We start from the raw sequence: 16,687 nt of genomic DNA on the forward strand, positions 1-16,687 counted from the left end.
ATTCAATTATTTTCAAAACAATTTTAATAAAAATTTCACGAAAGAATACAATTTAAATTCAATTATTTTCATAAATAAGAAAATTCTTCAAAGGAATTCAATTATTTTCATAAATAATAAAATGTTTCGAAGGAATTCGATTGTTTTCAAAACAATTTTAATAAAATTTCTCGAAAGAATTCAATTATTTTAAAAAATATTATTTAAATTCAATTATTGTCAACAATTCGGATAAAATTCTTCGAAATAATTTAATTATTTTTGTAAATTGTAAAATTCCTGCCAAGAATTCAATTATTTTTGTAAATAAAAAAATTCTTCTGAGAAATTAAAATATTTTTAAAAAATTTACGAAAATTGTATTTAAAATAATTTAATACTTGAGAAAAATTTACTATTTATTGATATAATTGAATTCTTACGAAAAATTTAAAAATAATGTAATTTTCCTGGAATTCAATAAAAATTGTTTTTAAAATAATTGAATGCTTGAATTGAATTTCATTAAAAGTTTTTAAAATAATTGAATTTTCTCGGAGAATTTTTACAAGATTTTTAAAAATAATTCAGTTTTTTGAAGAAATCAATTAAAATTTTATATTCAAATAATTGAAATCCTTATAAAAATTTTATTATTTATATAAAAATAAGTGAAGTTTTTTACGAAGATTTTTATTATTTATAAATTGACTTTATGCAAAGAATTTTATTACAATTATTGAAAATAATTGAATTCTTGATAAAATTCAATTACTTTTAAAATTTTCAGTAAAAATTATTTTAAAAAACTCCACTATATTTTCAAGAATATTGGAATAAATTTTTCAAAACAATTCAATTATTATTAAGAAGTTTAAGAAAAATCTTGCCAAGAATTAAATTATTTTCAATACAATTTTAATTCAATATTTATTTAATATAATTTAATATTCAAAAACTCAATTACTTTCTAAGAAATAGAATTAAATGGTATTTAATATTCAAAAGTTCATTTACTTTCCAAAATTTGGTATTTAATATTCAAAAATTCAAATAGAATTTTAAGAAACATCTTGACAAGAATTAAATTATTTTTAATGCAATTTTAATTACATTTTCTCGAAAGAATTCAATTATTGAAAAAAATGTTGATAACATTCTCGAAGTGAATTCAATTATTTTCAAATTTTTTTTATAAATACTTTGCAAGAATTAAATAAATTTCAATACCTACATTAATTTAAAATGTAATTGAAAAAAATTCTTAAAAACAATAAAAATTTAAAACATTTAAAAAGAAAAATTATTTAAAAAGTTAGGAAACAAAAAAGCGAACAGCAACTAACTTTAAACTGCGAACAGTTTACCGGAATACAACGATTATTAATATAAATGAGGAGCAAGTTTTCAAAACTTGATAAATCCATATTTTCTTATTTCGAGAAAATGAAACAAATGACTTTTTTCACATAACCACTGCAGTTAATTTTAAATTAAAAAATTTGTATTAATTTATTTTTATAACAATGTTTTTATATTTAAGACGTTCTGTTTTTAATTAAACATTATCATAATTAAGTGATTTACAGGTTTTGATAATTTTTTTTAATAAAAAACATAAAAATTATAAGTCATCTTGGTTATGTCAAAAAGTTTTTAAATTGAAAATTCGTTGTTAATAATTTTTTTTTCTAACATTTAACGGTGACAGGTCAATTTGTGAGGTCTTTAAAATATTAAATTTATGTTTATCTCAATTTTTTTAAAAATGGATTTATCAGCTTTTGAAAATTTGCTCCTCAAATTAATTAAATTATAAAACAAATTTTTAAGGATTGTTTACTATTAAACAAATTTTTGAAATTCGAGTTGCATTCCTACAGGTTTCACTGTATTTTGAATTAATATTGAATACAATTAAATTAGTATTCAATACTTGATTTTGAATTAATATTAATATTAAATAAAATTATTATTTAATACTTAAATAAAGTTAGAATTAAATTTTGTAAATTTATTAAATAAAACGCATGTTATATTTTATAAAATAAGGAACATAAATAATTTATTTTTTTGGTGCTCGTAGTTTTTTTTTAAAAACATTTCTCTTTTATAGTAAAATTTTCTTCCAAAAAATAATAAAAATTCCTGAATGTAAATTTCTTTTTTTTACTTTAACGTCATAAAAATGATCAAGAAGAAGCACAAAAATGCCAGATGAATATTTATTATTATTAACAAATAGATTAACGTGAAGTGTCATAATCATAAGAATAATTATATAGATTAACTATTATATTCTACAATGAGTATCTAACATCGATTTTTCTTTTATATACCTAAAAAACTACTTGCAACTTTTCTCGTATATGTCGTGTAACTTGAAATAATTGTTTGTCGATATATGATACATAATACGCATAAAATTATATAAAAGGACTTTTTAAGTTTTTAAAAAATGGTTGCATTATATATATATATATGTTTTGGTTGTGTTTTTTTGTGTTTGTTTTTTCATTTTGTATAATATATGTTTATTGTGTGTGAGTCTGTGTGTGTGTGTGTGTGTTTGTATTAGATACGTGTAAATGTTGGTAATGAATGTCTGCGGATCTTTTAAAGAACTTGGAATTTAAATATGATTTTCTCACACAAATACTTTTGCAAGTGCATCAGCTCCTGCACTTGCAATAAACGGACGTGAAGGATGAAAGGCTACGTCTAAAATGCTCTCGTCGAATTTTTTACGATGTGCAGTTATTTCTTGAACACAAGTTTTATTGTCCATATTCCATAATCTTATACTGCAATCGTGACCTGGATAAAATTTAAATCTCGTTAATTTACAAACATTTTTTACAAATTTATAGAATTAAAATTTATAATTTCAATTTTTTTTATAATCTTACAGGATATTTTTAAAAATTGATAAAAAGTTTATTTTTTAATCGCAGGCCTCGAATTGACAAAAAAGTCGTTTTAGTCTATTCAAAGTATAAAATAAAAAAATAAAAAACTCGTTTATTTTATTCAGAGATGTCACAAAAATTTCATTTTCTAGTTCTTTGAAATTTCTCCGAATTCAAGAAATGGGTTTAACTTTTTCCCTTATACTGATATTTACTTCAATTCTAAGTGTTTGGAAAATTCAATTATTTTCAAATAAATTTGTTTTTTTTCAAAAAAATACGATTACTTTCATCAATTGTTATTATAACATTTTTTAAAAGAGAAATTTCAGGGTGGCCGCAAGATTGACTTTATCAATTTCCCTGACATTTTACTGACATAACAACAAATTTCCCTGACAAAAATTTTTTTGTTTAGAGCAAAAAATGTATTGCATGACCGTCTTAATTTCTTTAATTGCCCTGACAAAAAAAATTTTTCCTGACATTTTCCTTCTTCTTTAATTGCCCTGACAAAAAAATTTTTCCTGACATTTCCCTGACTTTACTGACAAAAGATTTTTTTCCTGACATTTCCCTGACATTACTGACTTTACTGACATGTGACCACCCTGAATTTCTTCTTAACTAATAAAAATGTAATTTTGTTATTAAAAATTATAACTGTACTTTTAAAATTCAATAATTTTCTTAAATTGTTAACTAAAAATTAAAAGTTTAAAAATTCGTCTAAAATTCATTACTTTTAAATTAATATAAAGAAAATTCGATTATTTGACAGTTGTTTCTAATTAAATTTCAATTAAAATTTTCGAAAATTTGAATTCTGAGTAACTTTAATTAAAAATTCTAAAGTAATTAAATTTTTGAAAAATATTAGTTCATATTCTTTCGAAATTAAAAAAAAAATTAAGTTGAATACTATTTAATAATATTCAAAAATTCATTTATTCTAAAAAATTTAGTATTTAATACTCAAAAATTCAATTAATTTCAAACAAATAGAATTGAATATTATTTAGCATAAAAATTCAATTACTTTCAAAAATTTAGTTTTTCCTCAAAAAACACGATTATTTTTCAAAATTATTTAAAATATAAAATTTACTTCAATAAAATTTAGTTAACGAAATTTTCAATTATTTGAAAAATTGTCAATATAATTGTTTTCGGGAATTCAATTACATATCTTCATAAAATTGTATTTAAAATTATTTTTAAGTTGGGACCTTTTGAAACTTAATTATATTTCTAAAAATTTTAACTTTAACATTTTTCAAATTCAAATTATTTTTCACAATTTTTTTGTTATTAAAACGTTTATCTTAATCAATTATTTTTGATAATTTTGAAAATTTTAAAAACAAGAAATTTGACTTAAAATACGTCAAAAATTAAAGATTTTAAGAATTTCTAAAAGAAATTATTCATTAACAACATTTCTGATTCACGAATTAGGAGAAAAAATGATTTTCTGGACAAATTTTTCTAATTTTTCTCTTGAAAATTTTTTTTGTTATTAATTATTTTGAAAAGAAAATTTTTATTATTTTGCAAGTGAAAAATATTTATTTTCAATTAAACGTTATTTATAAACGTTGTGAACTTTACTGACGTAAGTTTTTAATGTGAAAACTTCTAAAATTTAATTATTTCTAAAAGCTTATACTGTAACTTTTTCAAAATTCAATTATTTTCTAGAAGTTTTAACTAAAATTCTTCTCTAAATCAATTATTATGTTTAATAATTTTCGGAAACTTTCTCGAGAGTTCAGTTATTTAAATATATTAATTCTTTTTTTAAGTAAAAATTGCAACTACATATAACTCGTCATGATTTTTTTAAATGTTTTTAAAGTGAAATAGAAATCTCAGGGACGATTTAAGTTTTTCAATGTTTTCAAAAACCACCAAAATTCTTATCTTTCGTAGCATTTTTCTACTATTTTGGATAAAATTCACTGATTTCCCTCATCTGTGTCAATTCTGTTATTGACACAATGAATTAAAATTAGAATTAAAATTCATAAAAACGTAAAGAAAATTTTTATCTGAAAAAATAAAATATGAAAAATATTTAAAACTAAATTTAAAAATTTATTTTAATGAATTATTATCTTCTTTTTTATTACAAAAATCTATTTTATGCCCGAGGCCCGTATTACTTGATACTTTCAAAAATTGATAAAAAAATGTGCTTTTCAATCCGAGTGAAAATAAAATAAATTTCAAATTTCCACTTACTTCCTGATAGTAAATACAATCCATGCGGATCAACAGCGAGACTAGTAACAGCGTCTAAATGTGCAACCATTGCATGAGCCAAAGTCGCTGAACGATGATCATAGAATCGAATGTGTCTATCTTCATGAGCTGCTACAATTATTGGCAATATTGGATGTGCGACAACCCTGTTAACGCCTTTTGTTCCATTATTCTCCAATCTGCAAACTGGCGTCGCAGTTTCGGCATCGAAAACAATGCAAGCTTCCTCATAGGCCACGACCAATTTGTGTGGCTCGTCCCTCACGAAATCGACGGAAGTTGGAAAACCATCTTTAAAAAGAAGACAATTTATTTTTTACGATCGAATTCGTAACTAAATTTCCCTTCGTGACAGTAAAATAGAAATATAATCTCTAATAGAAAATATTAACATAGATTCAGAAGTAAAAACTATAATATTGATACCTTGTTCCGATGTAAATGTATTGAGGAGAGGAATTTTATTCTGTGGACTCCACAATTTAACGGTTCCATCAGCGCTCGCTGAGAGCAATTGTGATCGAGGTTGATACATACTCAATCCCCAAACAGCATCATTGTGTCCAACTAATGTGCCACTCAATACATTCGGATCGTATGAATCGTAAGGATCGATATTTGATGATGGAAGTGTCCAACAGTGAATCATGCCGTCTGATCCTCCGCTGTAACAACGGCTTCCACTGCTGCACATTGCCAAGCATAAAACTGGACCAGTGTGTGACCTAAATGTGTATAGTGGCTCAACGTCCAATGAAGCCGATCTGAAACAAAATTTTTCACATTTCAATTTTTTCTATAAAAAAGGAGGAGAAAAAAAGAAACAGCAAAAGAATTCTTTGTAAATTTTCACAAACTTGATATTTTTTTTAAAAGTATTTTCGACAACTCACTTTTTAGCTGGGACTGTTTTGTGTAGATTCCACAATTTCAATGTGTGATCATCACTTCCGGTTATTAAAACAGGATCTGTTGGATGGAAGACGAGTGCTCGTACGCCATCGAAATGTGAGCGTAAAGTATATTTTGCGTTCCACGTCTTTCGGAAAGCTTCTTCCGTATTTGTCGTCATCTGTGGAAAAAAAATGAAAAAACTTCTTTAGCAATTTTATTTCATTTGTGGTTGATAGTCTCTTTGAATGAAAGGAAGTAATAAAGGCAAAATCAAGTACGCAATCATAAAAAAAAAACCAAATAAATCAAAAAGGAATATTAATAAATATTAATTTATTCTTTAGAAAATAAAATTCTTAGTCAATAAAAAAATAATAAAAGAAATAATAAAAATAATAAAAGAAAATAAAAAAAGAAGAGTGAATAAATTTAAAGCTGAAAATACTCACATCATAAGCAGCTTCTGCATCGTTATTGACGGTTAATTGTGCTAGTTCCCCAAGTCCCAAAACGGAATCGCTTTCTTCGCACGTTTGTCGTGAATCAGATTGTAATCCTCTACGTCTTACGGCATCTAAACGAAAAATAATTCTCAAAATTCTGAACTAATTAAAATCAAGTTGAAGCTAATTATTTAAGAAATAAGTACCTATAATTAAAAAAAGGAGACAATAATTAAAAAATAGGTTTAAAACTTATTTTGTAAATTAACTGAATATAATAGAAATAAAATTTTATTCAAAACCAATGTTAATGAAAAATAATAAAATAAAACCTTGCAAATTCAAAGAACAGAGAAGAATTTTTTGGAAATTATAGTGGAAAAAACTCACTCCAATCAGAAGGATCCATATCCACGTGAATAGCAGATTCTTCATGTTCGGAGAGTAAATTCAATTCATTTAGAACGTCTTCTGCTTCAGCGTCGACGTCTCCAAACAACAGAGCTGCCTGTATCGACGTTTAATAATTAGAAAATAAATAAAAATACGAAACACTGACTGTACCAATGTTTAATAATTACAAAAAATAAAAATTCGAAATACTGCCTGTATGAAAGTTTAATAATCACAAAAAATAAAAATACGAAAAAAAAATTTGAACCTTCGTTCAGATCTTTATCATCTGAATTTTTGTTTCTTTTTATTATAGTAAATATAAAAAAATAAACAAATATATTAATGATATATAATTCATATATTTTTTTCGCTATTTTTAATTTTATTTCAAATTTATATTTTTTATATTCCAAAGTACCTTTTTATATTTTTATTATATTTTTTGTACAATTATATTTACAGAGAGAAACTGAGAGTAAGCACGTAATGAAAATCGCGTTTTCCGGAGAAGCGAAAACGTATTAAAATATTACGTGCTTACTCTCAGTTTCTCTGATATTTATATTTATTTATTTATTTGAAAACGAAGTTTTCGTTTCTATTTATGCATAAAAAAAGAAGAAAAATTGAAAATTTTAATTTTAATTAAATTCACCATAAGTATAAAAAAAAATTAAGAAAAGAAAAAAGGAAAAAATTTGTATTTAACTAACAAAAATTAACATTCAATAGGTGAATAAAAAAAAAGAAGTTACCATTTTAAAAAAAGGAGAAAGAAAAGCAAATTACCTTATTGTGTTTTGTCTCTGGCTTTGAATCATAAACTTCATCGTCGGCATCATCTTCATCTTCTTCCATATTTTGTCTATCGTCGTGTTGATTGACCAGAAAATTGAAATTTGCCAAAATCGCTGCTTCAGTATCGAGTAGTATAGCTTCACCAAATGATGTTGGTTGTTGCTGTCACGAAAAGGAAAGCAATCAATCATTTCTCTTTAACGCAATCAGAAATAGAATTTTTTTATTTTTTCTTTATTAATTTTATTAATAATTTAATTTAATAGTTAAATATTAATAAAATATTAATATATTACTTGGACATTAATATTTTATTAATATTAAATCATTAAATTAAAATACTAATATTAAATTATTAAATTAAAATATTAATATCCAAATAATATATTTTGCTTTCATTCAATATGGAAAATAATATTTATTCTCTCTTATAATATAATGTAAATTACCTGCGCAGACATTTTAGAATGCATTTTATTTACAAATAAAAATTGTTTTTAAAAAAGAAAATTGTCTATTTACCTCCACCTTTTTTGTTGTAGTTAATCTTTCACCCGTTCGTTTATTAGATGGATCATTTCCATTGAGAGCCGGAGTATTTAATTCGTCTGTTTCGGTATTATTGTTCAATCCAAGAAGTGATCGTACTCTGTTTGAACGAACGTCAATGATTGTGTCGGTGTAGCCTATCTCCTGTAGATACCTGCGACAAAAAATAGGAAAAATATTTCAAATATGTACATTCCTATCAATATTGCCTATTATTATTCTTTACCTTTATTTTTAAAATCTACACTCAAAAAGTGAAATAATTTAATCAAATTCATTTAAATTCGCCAAATTGAATATTATTTTTAATTTAATAGAATTAAAAGTTTAAAATTGAATTTAAATTTTTAAATTTGAAAAAAGAAAATAAATAAATGGAAAATAATAAACTTACTGTCGTAAGAGCTGTCGGCTTCTTCGCCAAGTTACATTGCTAACTGATGAGAATGACACTTCCGCGTCACCGGCTCCTCCTTCGGAACCGGTGCATGTACTGCTTTCCTCATAACCAGGTGGTTTGCCGTCTTGAATTATTAAATCAGTGCCATATTTTAATTTGTGATACTTCAATCTGTAATTTTAATCATTTTTCGATAAATTATCTGCTAATAAAAATGTTTATTAAATTAATTCTAAAGCCATATTTCACTAAAGTTTTGAACGTTCAAATAAACAAAACATTTTTTTCCGTTCTTATATTTTTAAAAATTTGCCCCTAAAGTCTTGAACGTTCAAATGAACTACGATATTTTTTATTATATTCTTCGGTTTCAATTCTATTTCGCAAAATATTATTTTTCATCATTTAAGAAATTGTTTTTAACTAAGTAAATGTTGAATTTATTTTTTCTTTCGTTTAAGTGTAGTAATTTTCAAAAATATCCGAATAGAAAGAAAATATTTCATTCAATTCAACATTCAAAACTTTGGAGAAATTGAAAAAGAACTAAATAAAAATATGTTTCTAAAAGTTTTGAAGTTCAAGTGAATAGCGATATTTTTGTTACTTTCTTTAATTTTTACTTTATTATAAAAATTATTTTGTGTATTAAAAAAAATTGTTACAAATAAATCAATATTAAATTTGCATTATTTTGTAATTTTCGAAAATATTTAAATAGAAAATAAATTTTGTTCACTTGAATGTTCAAAACTTTAGGGACATAATAAAATAAGATAAATAATGAAAATTTTGAATATTTTCTAAGTTAATTAATTTTTTAAACACAAAAAAAATATTTCTAATAAAATTCAAATTGAAAGAAGTAATAAAAAAATGTTTGTCTTTCATTTGGACGTTTAAAACTTTAGGGACATAAAGTCAAATATTTAAAAAAAAGCAACAACTATACAAAAAAATGTATTTGTATAATTAAATATTATAATTAATGAAATTATTTAATTAAAATTTTGATATTAACCTCTCTTGTTTCAAAGCATATTCCAGCATTTTTATTCGCCTAACAAGATCATTTTTTAAATTTTCTTGTCCCTTTCGTTCTCCTTGAAGGAATGCTATTCTGGCCTAAAAACAAAAATTGAAAAATTAGATTAAAAAATAAGTTAAATGAAATATTATTTAAAATAAGTTCTAATAATTTGAAAAGTTTATTAAAATTGCATAGAATAGTTAAAATAAAATTTTTATTTTATAAATTTAATAAAATTTTTATGTTCGACCGCATTTATTGTCACATTACATTATTATTACATTTATTAAAAAAAATACTATTAATAATTTTACTGTTGGTAATTACAATCTTTATTCAAAAAATATACTTTTAATATGTATTTATATTGAGAATCATTTTTTATTTATTTTATTATCAACTAATCAAATTAGAACTAAAATGAAAAAAAGTAAACGTATAAACAATTTTTTGTTAGTAAAATTTAATATAATTGGAAAAATTAAATAAAATTTTTTATTTTTTGAAAAAACGGAAAATTATTTTACTATTTTTATAAATTAAAAATTAAATTAAAAAGTGATTTTAATTTTCCGAAAACAAAAAATATACAGAATAAGTTAAACGTGATTTTACGTAATATTAGAATAAGTTCGGAAAAATCAAATACCAGTTTCATAAATTTATTACGAATTTCATTCCCCAAGCAATACCACGTAAAATGTGATTAACGATCATAAAACTCGTTGCTTTATATAAGCTAATAAATTTTAAATATTTTTATTTCTTTAAATTATATCGCGAGTACATTGCACGAAAAGAAACAAATTTATATCATTGTCACAATATTTAAAAACGTTAAATATAAAAACATTTTAGTTTTTTAGAAAATAATTTTCTTCATTTTATGCAATTTTTATATTTTTTCGTAGATTAAAATTTTTATTATTTTAATTTCATTTATTTTATTTTACACTTTTATATTTTACGCAAATTATTAAAGTTAATTTTATGCAAAATATTAATGACTCGACAATATATTTTATTTTTACGAGTGCATTTTTTTTTATTGTAAACATTAAGTTTATTTCTCTGCATTTGCAATATAATTTTACTTTAAAACAAAATTTCAACTATTGTATTATATATTTTGAAAAGGAAGTAAAGATCCACAATAGACACCTTGAGAAAAATAATTTGTACTTCGCGTTTGTTTTGTTTCAACTTCCTATAATATACACCTACTCGAAATACAATAGAATAACAAAAAATTTTTTTTGTCAAAATCACGTTATAATTTTGCATTAACTCACGAAAGAGTTGCAAAAAACTTTCTTTGGGAATTATAATTATAACGAAATATCAATATATTGAGAATTCGAGTTTAATTAGTAAAGTTTGTTGCCTGTGGGCAATAATGATAATAAAAAGGCTGACGGCGATGTCAATAATACCGGTTGATATCATGTCAAAATCATAACTTTGACATGTATCCAATTGGCTACAAATAAATTCAATCGATATAGTAAAAACGTAAATAAAAAAAACAATAAACTATACTTGTTGATTGTGTTTAGTATATAAAAAAAATCAAGTTAGAAAAATCGATAAAAACTTATTCCTCTCAATTGGAAGTAAAAGGGGTATGAGCATTATAGTTTTTAGGTAAATAAATATCAAGCGAATAGTTGAAAAGTCTCTATAAAATGAAAATCAAAGGAAATAATGGTGGAAAATTACCTGAAATTCAGCTCTATCGAGCTCCCATTGGGATCTTTCGAGTTCAAAACGAGCCCATTCATGCTGAATGTAGTGTAGTATACCAGGCATTGAGTATTGTGGTCTCTGATCTTTCACTACTTCCTTTAAATTAGCACTGCCATTATCACTACCTTGATGCTTATTATTCGAGAGTAAAATATTTGCTCCACCAGATATCTGTCCGTTGTAATTTTGCGAAGGAGATGTGGAGCTATCCTCCATTGTGGAATTGCTGAACAAACTGGGCACCTTCATCTCACGAGATGACAGCCATATTACACTTCAATTCTCTCTTTTCTTCCTTCGCCCTTCGCTTCACTTCTTTGGCTACTTCGTTCTTTAGGGCGGGTTCAGAACTTTCTTTGAAAACTTTGTTGTATATTTCGCAAAAGATGCTTTTACCTTTTTCTTCGTTTGACAGGTAACTGACAATTTCACAAGAGGAAAAGAGACAGGAATCAAATTTTCTACTGCGGGGAGAAATAAATACTTGTGATACTTGTCAAAGACAAGGTTGGGTAGTTCGAGTACGTGACAATTTAATACACGCCCAGAAGTTCAGGGTTGTGTAGCTGTCGCCGTAAAAAACGTAAAGAGAACAAAGAAATGTTGTAAATTTATCCACCCAACCCTGATATAACCTTAACTGAATTGTCATAATAAAAAAAAGTTTGCAAAAAAATAGAAAAATCACATTCGCACAAAGCTATGTAAACTTCAAAGGTGTTCATTAATGTACATTCTAAAGTGTAATGTTTTTAATTTACTGGATATAATTGTTCATAATTGTTCATAATTATTCATAATTATTCATAATTTTAAAGAAACAATTGTCTAATGCAATTTCCCCAATTTCCAATGATTCTAAATTTAAAGGAACGGAGATTGAATAATAGAAAGGTAAATAAAGAAAATTATCTCTAAGCATATGTGCTATAGATCGAGATAAAGTGTCTTTTGTCTTACATTTACATACGCAGGTATAGGAAATAATATTTTAAATACTATTTTTTCATTTTTATTTATTTTATAACGAGAAAAAAATTATTCAAATTGTGCAAACGTAAACATTTCTTTTCTCCTCAGAGTTATGTATTTTTCTTTTCAGATTAAAAACAATCAGATGCAGTTTGCAGTAAACTGCATAATTACATAATTATAGTGCATTTTAAATATTTTTACTATCTTGCGAGTATAATGGCGGAAAATAAAAATCCCGCTGACAATGCTTGGAGTCAAGAAGAAACTGTCGACGAAGATGAAAGTCCGTCAATTGATGCAAGGTTTGCTTTTTAATAATAATTATATTGCTGGAAAAATTTTATTTTTGTTTCTCCTTGATTCTCAGTGAGAATTTCGATTTTTCCCTCATTGTTTATTTTTTTACAGTTCATCGGAACCGTTTATTCCAAATAATTATCACAGAGATTCGACTGTCAATTCATTTAATGAAGACAAAATGCGACGAAAATTGAGATTTTTCTTTATGAATCCTATTGAGAAATGGCAAGCTAAACGTAGATTTCCATACAAATTTATTGTACAAATAGTAAAAATAGTTTTAGTCACGATACAACTGTGTTTATTCGCACATAACAATTATATTCACGTCAATTACACATGGGACAATCGAATTGCATTCTCGCATCTCTTTCTCAGAGGATGGGATGCAGTACAAGAGGTAAACGATTAAATTTATGTTTTTTTTTATCATTGTTGAACAAATTTCAAAATTTTTTAACTTTAAAAACCAACTTCATTCTTTGAATACCTTCAGATTCAAAAATTTTTAAAATCCACTTACTAAGTAATACCATTATTATTATTTAAAATTTTAGTAAAATTCTTTGCAAGAATTCAGTTATTTTTAGATAAATAATAAAGTTCTTCGCAAGAATTCAATTATTTTCAATACAATATTCAAAAAAATTCCTTTGCAAAAATTCAATTAAATTTTTCTAAATAGTAAAATTCTTCGCAGCAATTCAATTTTTTTTTTTAAATAATAAACTTTTTTACAGAATTTCAGTTATTTTCTATACAATTTTAACAAAATTCATTGTAAAAAATCAATTATAGTTTTCTTTGTAATAAAATTCTTCACAAGAATTCAATTATTTTTATAATCTGAACTTTCGAAACATTAAAGACATTTAGATTAAATCAATTTTCTCTAAAGTTTATACGAAACTCCAAATTTTCAGGTTCCAGCGTATCCACCAGCTTCAGGTCCATTCGCCATCTACAAAAAAGACGATTTTTTCGAGACCGTGAATTTTGCCCTTGACGGTTACTACAATCTAGATAATGCAATTGGCTCCTATTCCTACGATTCAGAGGATAATTCACGAGGACCAGTAATATTGTGCTTACAACACTACAAGAAAGGAATAATTTTTGGTTTTAACGAAAGTTATATTTTTGACAAGGATATCGAGGAATTATGCGTGAATATAACGCACACATATAATGAAAAATTTTCCATTGTTTCATTTTTGGACGAGGAGAATGTAAAAATAAATTTCTCATCAATGATTAGAGCCGAATTAAAATTTGCCATTAAGACTGTTAATTTAAAGGCCGCGGGGCCTATAACACCGCCCGATTGTTATACATTTAAAATAAAAATTAATTTCGACAATGGTGATTTTGATGGACAAATGCTATTGTCATTGGACGCTGTACCAAGACGATTATTATGTAAAGGTGTGACGCACTATTTTTCCAATAGTCAAATTGAATCAGCATTGAGGACACTATTGAATTTATTTGTCATTCTTATTTGTACATTTTCGTTGATTTTATGCTCGCGGGCAATATATAGAGCACAATTATTGAAATTCGAGACAATGGGATTCTTTAAGAAAACTTATAATGTACCATTGAGTCTACAAGGGAGATTGGAATTTTTAGATTTATGGTACGTGATGATTATTATTAATGATCTCCTAATAATTATTGGCTCGGGAATAAAGGAGCAAATTGAGAGGAAGCACTTTGGTAATGATCATTGGAATATTTGCAGTATTTTTCTGGGAACTGGTAATTTATTAGTTTGGTTTGGCGTATTGAGATATTTGGGTTTCTTTAAAACCTATAATGTCGTGATATTGACTTTAAAGAAAGCGGCGCCAAAAGTGACACGTTTTTTATTGTGCGCTATTTTAATTTACGCGGGATTTACATTTTGTGGATGGCTTATATTGGGACCGTATCATATGAAATTTCAAACACTCGCAACAACATCCGAATGTCTATTTGCATTAATAAATGGTGACGATATGTTTGCAACATTTTCAATGTCATCATTCAAATCGCCAATGTTGTGGTGGTACTCGAGAATTTATTTATATACTTTTATTTCTCTCTACATTTATGTTGTGCTGAGTTTATTTATTTCTGTCATTATGGACGCGTACGATACAATTAAACTCTATTATCGCGATGGTTTTCCAAAGAATGATTTACAAACTTTTATTGCCGTACAAGAAAATGAAATTTTATCGAATACGTATTATGATGAGACTTCGGAGAATAGTGAATTTTTTGATAGATTTTGTTGCCAAAGAAAACGTTATGATTCATTGACGACTAATAATTCAGTGGCGAATAAACCCGAACAAATTTGCGGTGCTATTTGCATTTAATGTGCGAGTGACAATGTGTTTGTCATTTAGAGCAAAATAAGTTAAAATGTGTTCAAGTTTTGGCATTTCGAACTTTTATTTGAAAGAAAAAAGAGAGAAAACTATTATATGTATATAGTAAATTTTATAAAAAGTTGTTTCTTCTTCCCTTAATCTCCAGTGTCAAAAAATACTTTTTTTTAAAACTAATCTATATTTACTTTTTTTTTAATAGAAAAAAGAATAGAAAGTATTTTTTTTTTAATTTCAAAAAGTAAAAACTAATCTACAGAATAATTGAAAATACTACAAATTTTATATTATTGTGAAATTGGAAAACTACTGTTATGAATGTTAAGAAATTATTTATAACCTATGTATTAATTGTGTATATTAATTATGTGTAAAAAGAATTTTGGAAAATAAAAATGAAGTACTCTTATGGATTGTGAATTGTCAATTTGATTAAAAATTCTCGATTCGAAGGAATTCAATTATTTTCAAAAATATATATCTCTGTATATTTTTTAAGATTTTCTTTGGTTTTAATTGTTTATTAAATAAACACTTTTAATTTATTAAATTTTACTATTTTAATTCAATTTCTCTAAAGAATTTAATTATTTTTGAAAATTTTCATAAAACTCTTCACAGAATTCAATTATTTTTAATGCAATTTTAGTTAAATTCCTTAAAAGAATTCAATTATTTTTAATACAATTTTAATAAAATTTCTTTAAAAAATTCAATTATTTTAATAAACAATAAAATTCTTCGCAGGAATTCAATTATTTTTAATACAATTTTTATTAAGTTCTCCTCAAGAATTCAATTATTTCATACAAATTTTAATAAAAATATTTATATGAATTTAATTATTTTCAATTAATTAAATTTATTGAAATAATTCAATTATTTTTAATACAATTTTAATAAAATTTCTTATAAAAATTCAATTTTTTTCAGAAATAATAAAATTCTTCGTAAGAAATCAATTATTTTACAATGTTTTAATAAAATTCTTTATGAATATTCAATTATTTTTAATTAATTAAATTTCCAGAAAGAAATCAATTATTTTAAAAGATTTAAATAAAATTCTACGAAATTAAATAATTATTTTCAATTAATCAATTTTCTTGAAGGAATTCAATTATTTTTAATACAATTTTAATAAAATTTCTTATAAAATTTCAATTATTCTTATTTAATTAAATTTCCAGAAGGAAATTAATTATTTTAAAAAAATTAAATAAAATTCTTCTAAAAAATATAATTTTTTTCAAAAATGGAAATAAAATTCTCCGCGAGAATTCAATTATTTTATGCCATTTTAATAAATTATTTTGCAAATTTCAGTAAAATTGTTTAGAAAAAGTATTATAAATTTTAAAAAATGTTGATACTTAAATTATTTTTAAAAAAAATTTGAATAAAATTTCTGGAAGCAATTCAATTTTTTTATATTGTAATAAAAATCTTGGAAATAAATAATAATTTTCATAATTAATAAAATTCTTTCCAGGAATTCAATTATTTTCAATATAATTTTAATGAAATTTCTGATAACAGTTAAAATTTTTTTTAAATTATAGTAAATTCTTCTAAGTAGTTCAAATATTTTAAATTAATTTTTCAATAAAATCATCTAATGATTT

General features: G+C 24.2%; 2 protein-coding genes across 2 annotated transcripts; one reads left to right on the forward strand and one right to left on the reverse strand.

Moving 5' to 3' along the window:
• Positions 1-2,190: 2,190 nt before the first annotated feature.
• LOC122502826 (striatin-3) lies at positions 2,191-11,882 on the reverse strand. The gene is made up of 11 exons (XM_043613097.1): positions 11,383-11,882; positions 9,655-9,758; positions 8,628-8,804; positions 8,207-8,387; positions 7,676-7,846; positions 6,881-6,998; positions 6,497-6,621; positions 6,047-6,225; positions 5,580-5,917; positions 5,133-5,444; positions 2,191-2,796 (listed from the first exon to the last, which is right to left on the reverse strand). The coding sequence occupies exons 1-11, from the start codon at positions 11,656-11,658 to the stop codon at positions 2,627-2,629; spliced, it is 2,151 nt and encodes a 716-aa protein (XP_043469032.1). The 5' UTR covers positions 11,659-11,882; the 3' UTR covers positions 2,191-2,626.
• A 154-nt stretch (positions 11,883-12,036) lies between these two features.
• On the forward strand, positions 12,037-15,471 carry LOC122502827 (mucolipin-3-like). The gene is made up of 4 exons (XM_043613098.1): positions 12,037-12,303; positions 12,512-12,686; positions 12,793-13,084; positions 13,608-15,471. Exons 2-4 carry the CDS (start codon positions 12,601-12,603, stop codon positions 15,048-15,050), a joined length of 1,821 nt encoding a protein of 606 aa, XP_043469033.1. The 5' UTR covers positions 12,037-12,303; positions 12,512-12,600; the 3' UTR covers positions 15,051-15,471.
• The last annotated feature ends 1,216 nt before the right edge of the window (positions 15,472-16,687 follow it).

The sequence above is a fragment of the Leptopilina heterotoma genome, unplaced genomic scaffold (genome assembly GCF_015476425.1).
Source record: "Leptopilina heterotoma isolate Lh14 unplaced genomic scaffold, ASM1547642v1 Lhet_24, whole genome shotgun sequence".
Lineage (NCBI taxonomy): Eukaryota > Metazoa > Arthropoda > Insecta > Hymenoptera > Figitidae > Leptopilina > Leptopilina heterotoma.

Bases quoted from the DNA above. Each gene is read 5' to 3' on its own strand.
- LOC122502826 (XM_043613097.1), bottom strand. From the start codon at position 11,658: ATGAAGGTGCCCAGTTTGTTCAGCAATTCCACAATGGAGGATAGCTCC. The intron at 8,805-9,654 runs GTTAATATCAAA...TTAAAATTACAG, and splicing joins TATGCTTTGAAACAAGAGAG to ATTGAAGTATCACAAATTAA. The intron at 5,445-5,579 runs GTATCAATATTA...TTCTTTTTAAAG, and splicing joins TACATTTACATCGGAACAAG to ATGGTTTTCCAACTTCCGTC.
- LOC122502827 (XM_043613098.1), top strand. From the start codon at position 12,601: ATGGCGGAAAATAAAAATCCCGCTGACAATGCTTGGAGTCAAGAAGAA. The intron at 12,687-12,792 runs GTTTGCTTTTTA...ATTTTTTTACAG, and splicing joins AGTCCGTCAATTGATGCAAG to TTCATCGGAACCGTTTATTC. The intron at 13,085-13,607 runs GTAAACGATTAA...CCAAATTTTCAG, and splicing joins GATGGGATGCAGTACAAGAG to GTTCCAGCGTATCCACCAGC.